The sequence below is a fragment of the Pholcus phalangioides genome, unplaced genomic scaffold, assembly GCF_987345545.1.
Source record: "Pholcus phalangioides strain wild (caught in Gottingen) unplaced genomic scaffold, Ppha-v1.0 ptg000002l_1, whole genome shotgun sequence".
Classification (NCBI taxonomy): Eukaryota; Metazoa; Arthropoda; class Arachnida; order Araneae; family Pholcidae; genus Pholcus; species Pholcus phalangioides.
The window spans coordinates 6,950,463-6,963,090 of record NW_028301595.1 but is presented as its reverse complement, the minus strand read 5'-3'; the positions used below and the strand labels follow the sequence as shown (position 1 = coordinate 6,963,090).

Sequence of the window (12,628 nt, the reverse complement as noted above, 5' to 3'; positions counted from 1 at the left end):
AATCCAGCAACGGCAGCAGGTACGGATGCATAACCGTCCATATGTTACCGTGTAAAATATTTACCGTAACATATACAGTATTCACCCATGAAAATTCACAATAAATGAGAAACAATTCCGAACTGGTGAAAGAGAAAATCCCAGAAGATTAATGAGAAGAAAATTACAGAATTGGAAATTCTGAATAAATGAGAGAAAAAATCCCAGAATTGGAAATTCTGAATAAATGAGAGAAAAAATCCCAGAATTCATGGAAATTCAGAATTAATGGAGAGAGTAATAATTCTAAAATTGTGTGCGTGAGTTAACTTCAGAATTAAAGAGGGAAATAATTCCAGAATTGATTGGAATTCTCAGAAGTAATGCGAGAAATAATTTTAGAATTGATGGGAAAATTCCAGAATCAAATCAGTTGAAGCACAAACACCTTGTTTACTACGAAAAAAATGCATTGATAAACGTATATTTTTTTCGTAACGTAAATTTTAATTATAAACGTAATTTTTTTTTATTGCCCATGAGCGAAAATACAGAGAAAATGCGGGGAGCAATGCCCCCCGCAGTGTCAAAGGTGAAGCCGATTGATCTAATGTATTAGCATATATATGAATTGACATCATTATCATGCCTCCCTCCAGCAATTATCGTGCCCCGCCCCCCAGACTTTCAAATCGATCTCCACCTATTCTATTATAGTAGGTGTGCCCCCCCCCCCCCAAACCGCGGGGCTCCGTGCGACCGAACTTGCCGCACACCCCACTAAGGGCGGCTATACCAATCTGCCAATACCTTCTGCTCTCTACAATGATAGTTTTTCCTCGTCCGCAGAGAACCGTTATACCGAGGTTCCACTGCACACAATCTCAAAATTATTGCAAATCCAATTCGGAATTAATCTGGGGACGCCGCTACAAGTAATTATCCAATCTTTTTTGGAGAAGTGATGTATATAATAATTCTAAAAGAGTAATGCTCATTATCCAAGGTTGTGCGACAAATTACGATAATATCGTAGTACGGAAGTGGGCGTGTTTGGGAATGCTTTGTTGCAAGGTTTCTAGAATATATAGGCTTTGTTGTTTGATAAAGATGACCTTGTCTCATTACGACGCTAAGTAGAGGTTTGTTTACTTTTCGTACACGTGAGATGAAGACTGTATCCTTCCGCTCGAAAAATGTAGTTCTTATAAGTGGCGTATATGCGGAGAAATTGGATTTTTTTCCTATATCATCTATGATATTAGAGCCGAAACTTATCACTAAATTTTGAATCAGTAATTTCACTTTTCAAAATAAATGATTTGGGAAAATACAGGGTTGCCCAAAAGTCCTGATCCTGCTTCAAAAAAAAAAGCTATTAAAGATAGAGAGAAACGGCTTGAAGCATTTGAAAGAGAAGGTTTGAAATTTTTTTTTTTACCTGCTACAAAATTTCTACATGTCCACCTTTAGTGACGCGGAGCAGGGCCGTCTTAAAGGCATCATGGGCCCCCGGGCCAAGTAATTTTTCTGAGACCATGCCTGGCAAATTTTCGAAAATTTCAACCGATTCTTGTTTTTGTGAAGGCCCTCTCTTCTCTTGAGGCCCCCGGGCCGTGCCCGGGTGGACACATGCGTTAAGACGGTACTGATGCGGTGGCCAAACCTGCAGCCACTGGATGCAGGTATGCCTCTATTCCAGTCGCTTTAGCCAAACGTATGTGGCAGGGGTTTTCAACCTTTCAGGCCCGGTGGGCCAAACCGGAACTTCCCACGAAACTCGTGGGCCACCAACGCATGCAAATTAGTGACCTCTTAATAGAAGGAGACAATGGGGCCACGAGTTAAACAGCGACAAAAATAATTGGAGACTTTCATTTATTCTGAAATTATTTCTTTTCTTAATTATCAATTTTGATTACTTCTGAAATAATTTCTTCCACTAATTCTGAAATTTTTTGATTAACTGCTGATCAAATTAATTAATTTCGAGATTAATTTTAAACTGAAATCACTTTAAATGATTCTTTAATTATTTGTTTCGGTAATTCTGAAATTATTTTACTTCTCAATATATATATCTTGAAATAATTACTTTCAGTAATTATGCAATTATTCTTTGATTATAAAATAATTGCGAAAATTACGAAATTATTTCTCTTGTTGATCTAAAGTTATTCTTTTTTCACTAATTCTATGAAATTATGTTTCAAAAATTGAAAAATTATTTCCTTCATTAATTCCGAAATTTTGTCAATTCTGAAATTATTTCTTTCACTAATTCTGAGTTTTCATCGAATTTGTTCCGGAATTATTTTCTTCATTAATTCTAGAATTAATCGTTTTCAACCATTTTCTGCAAATGATCACGCAATGACCATGCAAATGACCACGATAAAAAGCTTCGAGGGCCAAATGTAGCCCTAGGGCCCATGCGTTGAAGACCCCTTGCTATATAGCATGTCTGTATTTGCATAAAATCCTAGGTGGTGTGTGTGGTTCAGAAGTCCTGACCTTATTTTTTAAACAATTTTAAAAAGCTGTGAAAGATATACAGGGTGTCCTGCAAGTCATAATGCGGCCTTTATGTGCTCTCAACCATCCGTCGTATAGGCATGGTTTTAACTTAAAAAAAATGTTCAAATGCGTTCAGAAATCGCTCTGTTCCAATTCCAAGAGTGAAAATACAGTGTGTCATAAAATAAAAAATCTAAATTTTTATACGGCCCAACTGCCCTCTAATTTCCAATTAGAAAGTTGTCCCTGTCTCTCATGGTGCCAACAACAACAACAACATTCCTTGTTTCTAAGTGCAATATTCGCTGAGATATTCGATCTCAAAAATCGGAGAAAAGTTGGGAAAGGACAGCATTAATGAGGACAAGGGGGACTATAAAAATTTAGATTTTTTTATTTTATGACGCACTGTATTTTCACTGGTACAAAGTTATTCCTGAACATATTTGCAGCATTTTTTTAAATTGGAACCATACCCCTCTATGACGAACGGTTGATGAGATAAGGGCCACATTAGGACTTACAGGACATACAGTATATATGTTACTACCAAAGCCCGAAATTGGCCAATCGTGACCGGACCGGCCACTTTACGAATTGGTCAATTAAATATCGACCCGGCCAATGTTTGAAATTCGGACATTGTCCGGCCAGTTCGCGAAGTGGCCGGTGATACCTGGCCAAAGTCCGATAACAAAAGACATGATTCAAGATCGTCGTCGTTGGCGTGTTTTTTTTGTAATAATTATGTCCACGTTAGTTATGTCAACTAACCGAGACGCTTATTGGTTGAATTTTTGAAATTTCATAAAAGAAATTTTATCAAACTTTTATAGTGTAACCCCAGCCTAAGGCCGGAATGACACTGTAAAAGTTTTAAAAGTTAATTCTTCTATAAAACTTGTTTTCAGGGTTTATAAAAGCCGGGATTACACTATAAAAGTTTAGTAAAAGCTCTTTGATAAAACAATAGAAATTCAACCAATAAGATCACCAGTTGCATTTTCTCGAATGTAACCGATGCGCTTATTGGTTGAATTTTTTCAGTTTTATAAAAGATCTTTTATCAAACTTTTATAGTGTAATTCCGCTATAAAAATTTGGTAAAATCCCTTTTATAAAACTCAAAGAATCCTACCAATAAAGCTCGTAGGTTACATTCGAGCAAATGCAACCGATAAACGCATTACAGTCGAATCCCATTATAACAAACTCCAAGAGACTAGAGAAATCACTTCGTTATAACGAAAAATTTCGTTATAAAGGAATTCCAGGTATTTGCATTGTTTGTATCTAAACTTATCTGAGATATTAGACAAGTGTTCGTTAAAACGAGATTTTCGCTATAACGGAATTCGTTAAAACGAGATTCGACTGTAGTTGAATTTTTATAAAAATGACTTTTATAAAACTTTTATAGTGTAGTGCCAGATTTAGGCCAGCATTACACTATAAAAGTTTTAGAGAACTTCTTTTACAAAACTTGAGACAAAAAACCAGTAAGCCTATTGGTTACATTCGCTCGCTTATTAGTTGTATTTTCCAAGTTTTATAAAACAACTTTTATCAAATTTTTATGGTGTAATCCCGGCCTGAATCTTCATTCAAGTGTTTGAAATAATCGATACCGATTTCCCCCTTTCCCTATAAAATCGTTACAAAGGGCGTCCTAAATATTCTTGGTGCCCCGAAATTATCGAAACGCGCCAGACCTGGCCTCGCGTCTGGTAAGGGCGGCCCTGCCCCCGGTGTTTTCAAAAAGTCGGGAGAAGGTAGGGTCGCTAGCAAAGCTGCATTAAGAATTTCTTTTAAGAGCATCTTTCAAGCGGCTTTGGTCGCTACTGATCAAAGCTGCATTAAGAGTTACTCACAAGCGGCTTTGCTACTGATATGATTTGATATCCCGCTAGTACATATCTCTGAGATATCACGATGGTGGCGGTAGGGTCGACTTAACGCATGCGCGACTTCAGATAACAGAACTCGCGCATTGATACATTTGATTTTGACAAGGGCCGCGTGACAAGGGCTTTCCGTCTTGTGCATTTCCGCTTCACCGCGAACTCCAGCGAGAACACTTACGTGATATTCTTCTACCTCTACCCGCTGTTTGTTTCACTACATCATCTGTTGGTCATTTACGGGGAGGAAATGTCCACCGTAAAAGTTCAGGCCATCGAGTTACCGAATGGCTATTCCATGCCGCAAGTCGGCCTTGGGACATGGCAGGTCAGTGATTTCTCATAATCCTCCAAATTCCAATTTTAAATCTGGTACGCAAAATAAAGAAAGCTTCCGCATGAATTTGACAGAAAAAATTCTAGGACCGTTTCAAAAAAATTTTAACTACTGTATGTAATTGAAAAATGGCCCTACTGTAGGGCCAGGCTATAAATACGTGATTAAAATACATCTATTACGCCTATTGTGAAACAATTACACATATTGTGGAAACTTATTCTTCTCCGCGAAGAGGAAGGACTTCGCTGCCCAAGGTGAATAAATGCCTTTTCAAGTTTCTCATTTGTCGGCCAAAGGGACCCTAGACAGGACCGTGTTAAGGGCATCATGGGGCTCCCGGGCCAAATGATTTTTCCGAGGCCCCCTACCAGGCAAATTTTTGACAATCTCAACCAGATCCCATTTTTGTGAGGCCCCCCCGGGTGGGCCCCATGCCTTAAGCCGGCACTGACCCCCCCCCCCCCCCAGAGCCCTGAATCGAACTTGGGGAGGGGGGGGGCGACGAAATTATTGAGAATGCTTTCATCAATTATTAAATTATTTCTTTCGTTGATTCTCTGGAATTATTGCTTCCAATGAATCTGGATTGTCATCGATTATGCTGTAAGACAACCAACGTGCCTCGTCTCCGGCGCGTGTAGACACTAGCGGCTAAAAATCCGACATTCCCTAGTGAACTCGACCAATCACAGAGGAGCGGGAATGAGTTACTCTCGAACCGTAAATTTAGCGCACGTAAACACTGTAAGAGAAGTGTAAACAACAGATTGAAGCCTTCCGAGCTGGAGAAAAGTTAAAATAGTTCCAGAAGGAAGTGGTTGGGCCGTACCGTTGAAGTATTACTTAAGCAAAATTTTATGGGTTTTTACCCCTCCCCAACCCCACTTGTCAGCAAAATCAAGTAAACTGGACCAAAACCTCTTAGATTAGTACCGTTATTAACCAAGGGGGCTGCCCTCCCCATTCTCGATGACAACTGATAAAAATAAATGCCGTCGTGGAGTTGTACACTTCATACAAGAAAGGAAAAATATGTACTGAGTATGGAAGTACACTATGGTATGGCGACGCCATCTGGCGAGTGAAATATGAACTGAGGGCGCTGGCACACCACAATGCAATAACTAGGTCTGAATTTTCATTATATAGTTCGGGAATTATTTCTTTCATTAAATTCGGGAATTATTTCTTTCATTTCGCAGGCAATATGAATTTTGCCGCCCTTCTCTCCCATTCAAGTCGGATCTTTTTCATCACCCAACGACCAACTAGTGTAGGTCTCAGTCGTTGGACCGCAACTTTTGATCCGTTTGGCGCGTTTTTTTCTTAACCGCTGTTGGTTAGCACCAACATTTTTCCTGGCGACGTTTAACAACAGATATACTGTACTTACTTAATTCGATTCCCCTCTCAAATTCATAAGAGCATGTCCTCTCCCCTCCCCCCCACACAACCTGGAGCATCGCCGCTAGGCTGGGATCTATTATTACTATACATCCAGGGTGTAGAGTCCCCTAGGCAAGGGCCATGCTTATCTTCTCTGTATCGTTCCAATTTTAGTATATGTACTGCCGAAGCGAGTACGAAGGCCCCTAGGCTGGGATCTTCCGCGGGGATCCCGGTCAGACTTCTCACGGGCCCTTCTATAGTTCATGTATAGTGTGAAGAAGCAAAAAATTATGAGAATCGTCCCGGGCCCCAAGCTCTGTCAGCCCCGGCCTTGTGGGAGCCATACATATTCCTCTGCGGAACTTCTAACGAATTGGTACATATTGGAATGTGTGTGTATGAATAGTGAACCTTCCGCGAAGTTTGCTTCTGTGTAATGCTTGTTATGTGAAGTGCTGCCATCTGCAATCAATTTTATTATAAACGATGAGTTTTTTCTCAACTCATAGTGAGTAAGGTATAGCCGCAGTGGTGGTCGGCTGAAGTTGGTTTCCTGCGGTTCCCAACTTCGAGGCGCGGGTGGGAGCCGATCTCCTCGTTGAAAAGTCTCGCAGCAGAGAGCAATAGGCCTACCATACCTTTGACATACAGAGGGGGTCAAAGTCTGATGCTGGTGATGAATGCACTTATATATTTTTTTCATAATTTTTTGAGGATGACACTTTTGGACCCTTTCCTTGTGCACACCCCTAAGGACGGTCGTACTTTGACAGGACTCCTAGTGGGCTGTATGGGCTATCTAACAACCTGGAAAAGTCACCCATTCCTAGGCTGACCATATTTCCTCGAGAGAAATACGGGACATTGCGTTTCAAAATACGGGACATCACCAACTACCGCCAAAAACAACGCCAAAACCAAACAAAGTTGCCAAATATTGTTGTAATTACGGAAAAATCACAATGGCGAGAAATGGTGCAAATTGCAGTGGATTACAATGTATTCCACGAAAGACAAACGTTCAAGGCAAATGTGGGAGATTAATATTCTCATATATAGTTGTAATTATCGTAAAATAATTTATGAGTTGGAAAAATAATGTCAATCTTTGACTTCAATAAAGAATAAAAATTCAAGTTGGCTTCGTGTAAAATACGGGAAAAAACGGGACACTTTTGCCGAAAAGTTGGGACGGCCAAAAAAAACAGAAAATACCGGGACTGTCCCGGTAAATACGGGACGTATGGTCACCCTACCCATTCCTCAATTAAAATTATACTACTGTAACATTTCTTCTCTAAATGGACCATAATCCGCTGATATATATATATTTTTTTATAATATAAGTATGCCTACAAAATAGTACTAGGAATTATAATACAATCAACATATGTATTTTTTTTTTCAGACTACTGATGAGGCCGACCTGGAGAAAAGCCTGAAAGCTGCATTGGATGCTGGATATCGGCACATCGACACGGCTTTCGCCTACCGCAATGAACAATTCATAGGCAACACCCTGAAGAAGATATTCGCGGAGGGTAAAATAAAGCGCAGCGACCTCTTCATCGTCACCAAGGTAATTTATAAATTATATCATCGGGGGGGGGGGGGGGGCACACATATGGGTGGGACTGAAAGGCCGACAGGAATCTTATATATATATCAGTGGGTATTTTTTTCATCATAGAAGGCTAAAAACCTGGGAATGCCGCCAAAGACTCCTATTACAGGATGCGGGGGGGGGGGGGGGAAGAGCTGATTTACACAAAATATTTCAAGAGTGTTCAACCTTTAGGTGAGTGCGGGCCACTTCATTGATTTGAAAACGTTGTCGCGGACCATTAAATTCAGTGATTAGGCAATGTACCGTGGGTCACCCAAGTGCTCTAGAACTGTGCCGCGGATCACTTAAGTGCTCTGGAACTGTGCCGCGGATCACATAAGTGCTCTGGAATTGTGCCACAATGATGTGTAAATATGTGTGGGACACTTAAGTGGACCGCGGCTCCTTCTTAGATCAATTAAGTGCCTCGCAACATATTTACGGATCTTCGCGGCACTGTTCCAGAGTACTGAAGGGGCCCCGCGCAGGTCTTACCCTCCGGGAATGCCGGAAAGCTAACTATCGGCTTTGAGTACAGATAACAAAGAAAAATAATCAAAAATCCTCAAAAAAAATATAAAAAATTCAGAGATGTAAAGGGAGGTGTGAAGGAAGAACTGAGGTCATGAGCTGAATATGTTGAAAAAAATGGCATAGCGGTTCACGCCGGAAAATGAAATACCATATTGTGATGCAAAATTATTTTGCCGCCAAAGAAAGCCAACCTGACACGGATAATACCTATAAGTACCCTTTTTTCCTCGTATTCATTTCAATCCACTGCAATTGGCAGTTGAGCATCGTTTCCCGCGATTGGCGATCGATAATTGGCAACTTTGTTGGATTTCGGTGTCATGTTTGGCGATTTCCTCGTATTTGAGATCCCAATTTCCCTGTACGAAATATGGTCAGCCTTAGATGATGCCCGACGAATATCCTTTTATGCCATTTGATCGAAGTAATGTCCTCTTTATTTGCTAATAATAATTGCGTACATACTGAATAATATTTCGTTTACATTTCGTAAAAATGTTATTTTCTTCTACTAATGAACCAAAGGGAAACAAAGTTTTATATAGCTAGCAGGTGGCCATATACTGTATATAATCGCCATATTCCGATGACGTCAGCATTTTCTTTTCGCAGGAAAATGCCTAAAATTGGCAGAACTTCCTGTTTCAACGAATATGGAGGGAAATTTTTATTTCTGAACAAACGACCATAAAAATTTGTGCATGGGTAGAACCGACCTGTTTACACAACGGGACATTCCCTTATTTTGCCATAACTTTGGCTATTCCGACTCTGCCATAAAAATGTCCCGTTTTTCCCCGTAGTTTGCAATGAGATCTACGTAAATTCTAATTCCTTACTGAAATCAAACATTGAATTATTTTATTTCCCCAATAATCGATTAATTATAATGTGATAATTTTAATTAAATAATTGATATTCATTTCACACATACTGTATTTGTGATATGTTAATTTTTTATATTTTCTATATATTATTATTATTATCCAGTCAAACCTCGTTAATGAGTCACTCTTGGGAGAGCAAAAATACGACTTAGTAAGCGGAGTGTCTCGTTAAACGGAGTAGGCCATAGCCGTGCCAATTCCTGCCTGAGGACAATTGGGACTTCCAAAAAGTGACCCGGTAAGCGGAGTGACGTGTTAACCGGGTGACGCACTAACGAGGTTTGACTGTATATATAAAATATATATATAATAGATTTATATATATATATTTATTATGTTATATATGAAATATATTTCAATCCACTGCGATTTGGTGTAGTGCAGTGTTTTCCAAAGTGGGCAATATCGGCCCCCTGGTGGGCGATGGAAAGGTCCAGGGGGCGATAGAAGATACGGATTTAACATAGGATCCTATGGATTCACTTGAGTTGGGGGCGATGGGGAAAAAATTGCTGATGAAGGGGGTGATGGAACAAAAAGTTTGAAGAACTGGTGTAGTGCTTCGTATCCTTGCCGTTCGGCAATTTTTCGGTTATTTCAGTCACAATTGAAGGTTTCGCTTATCTTTGGTGTCAAATACTGATTTCATGTGTGTATTTGGGATCCGGAATTCCTTTATTTTTCTTGAAGAAACATGTCACTGACCATTGGTTAGCACTAACGAGGTTTGACTGTATATATAAAATATATATATAATAGATTTATATATATATATTTATTATGTTATATATGAAATATATTTCAATCCACTGCGATTTGGTGTAGTGCAGTGTTTTCCAAAGTGGGCAATATCGGCCCCCTGGTGGGCGATGGAAAGGTCCAGGGGGCGATAGAAGATACGGATTTAACATAGGATCCTATGGATTCACTTGAGTTGGGGGCGATGGGGAAAAAATTGCTGATGAAGGGGGTGATGGAACAAAAAGTTTGAAGAACTGGTGTAGTGCTTCGTATCCTTGCCGTTCGGCAATTTTTCGGTTATTTCAGTCACAATTGAAGGTTTCGCTTATCTTTGGTGTCAAATACTGATTTCATGTGTGTATTTGGGATCCGGAATTCCTTTATTTTTCTTGAAGAAACATGTCACTGACCATTGGTTAGCCTGTATATATAAGCGGAATGACCCGTATTTAATGGGGACATTCTAGAATTTTTGTCAACCATACTTACAAGATTTATCAAAAATTTGTTCACGTTTGACACATTGAGAGAGAGAGAATTAGAAATCCATTGCGTCACTTGTCAACTCCCATTACACCACTGAACACCGGAAGTTCAGGCAAAATGCCACGAGTGCCTTAATTAGCCTATTTTCAATACAGATCATTCAAATTTATCGTCAACCGCTTATACGTGAAGGGGTTAAACGCAAATAGGTGTAAGTGTCTGAGAGATAGGATCAGACCTTTCATCTGCCGCTGCGGTGGTCGAGGGGTCATAGTGACGGACTCGCATCGTGACGATCCGGGTTCGAACCCCACCGTCGTCGCAGTGGTGGTCGGCTGAAGTTGGCTTCCTGTGGTTCCCAACTTCGAGGCGCAAATGCGACCCGATCTCCCCATTAAAAAGTCTCGCCACAGAGAGCAACAGGCCTACAACGATAAATTCTTTAATCATTACACTTCACTCATAGCTAGAAAAACTGGTGGCAGGTGGCAGCACTACACGTAACAAGGATTACACAGGAAACAAACTTCACGTCAGATTTCACTACACGCACATTCCCGCATGTACCAATTCGTTAGAGGTTCCGCAGAGGAATATGGACGAGGTGCATGTGTGGTAGTAGTAGTAAACTTTTCATCTGTTGTCGGCCGAAGTTGGTTTCCTGTGGTTCCCAACTTCGAGGCGCAAATGCGAACCGATCTCCCCGTCAAAAAGTCCCGCCACAGAGGGCACAACAGGCCTGTAAACAGCACAAATATTCATTGACTACACATCACTCACTTCACTTCTGAGATATAGATGGCAGCACTGAAAAATCACACACAACACTAGATACTCACTCAGACTTTTAGGTATACACACACTTACACTTCCGGCACAACTCACGAGGTAGTAAATTGCCAATGGCGATAGACCCGAGTTGTGCTCGGTTTGAAAAACACAAGGAAAAATACTTTTCACCAGTCCACTTCATTGCTTTCATACAGCTTCAAGATTCCGTCGAACTCGTATCAAAACTGTAAGAGCTCTTCTAGACGAAAGCAAATAAAGGTGTGAATAAATCAGGAAATTTGCTTCTCCATAGGCTTCACATAATATATGTTGCTCACGTATCGCACGGCATTACAGATGCATAGCTGACCAATGACTGTCCATATCTACAATGCTGTTCCATTCTACTGCTGTCGCAATATCCCATCAGTTGACTTCATGGCTCTAACAGGGTGGGTTGGGAGCTGACAGGGCTCCAGCCCTGGAGCTCCCACCCCACTTTATTTTAGATATACAAAAATCATCTCCAGAATTTGAGAAATATCATTTCCGAATCGATGCAGTAATGGAAGATTTCAAGAGGAAATATGTCGTTAGTATAAAAGTGTTTTTTTTTTTTGAATAATCGCATATGAAAAGGTTATAGCTTTTCTATTCTTTAGTTTCAGCTAACACTATTTTGCATGTCAGAAAAATTTACATATTAAGCCGCCTGGCAGTCGAGTGGTTAGGGAACTAGCTTCTCACTGTGCAAGTCTGGGCATGGATGTCTACTAACACTAACAAATTCCCTGGACGGATCATGCTGATCCCTTGGGAATACGTGAAGATCACGTTGTTATTATTATTAAGTATTCAATTGAATCGAACTCCGACCTAACTTTTAATGACCGCAAACATTTCTTCTTAGGCATAATAGTATTTACTTAGCTAATATAATGCAGTTATTATAATGTACTGATAAAACAGTAGATTCAGCGAATGCAAAAAACAATTTTTAGCCAATTTTAGACATTTAATATCTAAGCTTTTAATTACTTCTCCCTTTTTTTCAATTGATTATCGATCGTTTTTTCAGCGCCTATTTCAAGCATTTTCTGAGGGCTTGAACTTCCGAACTCTACTTATTAATGTTACGGGGGGTGAGAAAGGTAACTCGAAAGATGAATCGTGTGAAGGGTGAGATTTAAACCAAAATTTATCGCATAATTTAATCGTTTGACATCCTGAAAATATTAGAAAATTCATTTGCGTTATTTATCAACTATTATCACCTCAAAATAGCAACAGCATGTTCGAAATATTCGATGTCTTCGGGTGGCAGACACTCGACCCTATGTTATGCAAAAGTTCGGATGTTTTAGGAGAGACAAAAATCGTGATATTATACTCAGCTCCGGATAATACGAAGTAGACAGCGCTCTCAACATTAATAGCTTACGATGTTTGTAAGTGTGATAAAAAAAACTCAAACGAT

The 12,628-nt window shown here is 39.9% G+C and overlaps 1 protein-coding gene and 1 non-coding gene across 2 annotated transcripts in view; one reads left to right on the top strand and one right to left on the bottom strand.

The window, feature by feature from the left end:
• The first annotated feature begins 4,508 nt into the window (after window positions 1–4,508).
• Window positions 4,509–12,628, top strand: part of LOC149089293 (aldose reductase-related protein 2) — a 32,315-nt gene continuing 24,195 nt past the window's right edge. The window contains exons 1-2 of the mRNA XM_089237641.1: window positions 4,509–4,725; window positions 7,535–7,705. Of these exons, the coding sequence (XP_089093767.1) occupies window positions 4,648–4,725; window positions 7,535–7,705 (249 nt within the window). The 5' untranslated portion in view covers window positions 4,509–4,647. The remainder of the gene's footprint in view (window positions 4,726–7,534; window positions 7,706–12,628) is intronic.
• On the bottom strand, window positions 6,218–6,321 carry LOC149089294 (U6 spliceosomal RNA). The gene has a single exon (XR_016193713.1). It is a non-coding gene; the product is annotated as a U6 spliceosomal RNA (small nuclear RNA).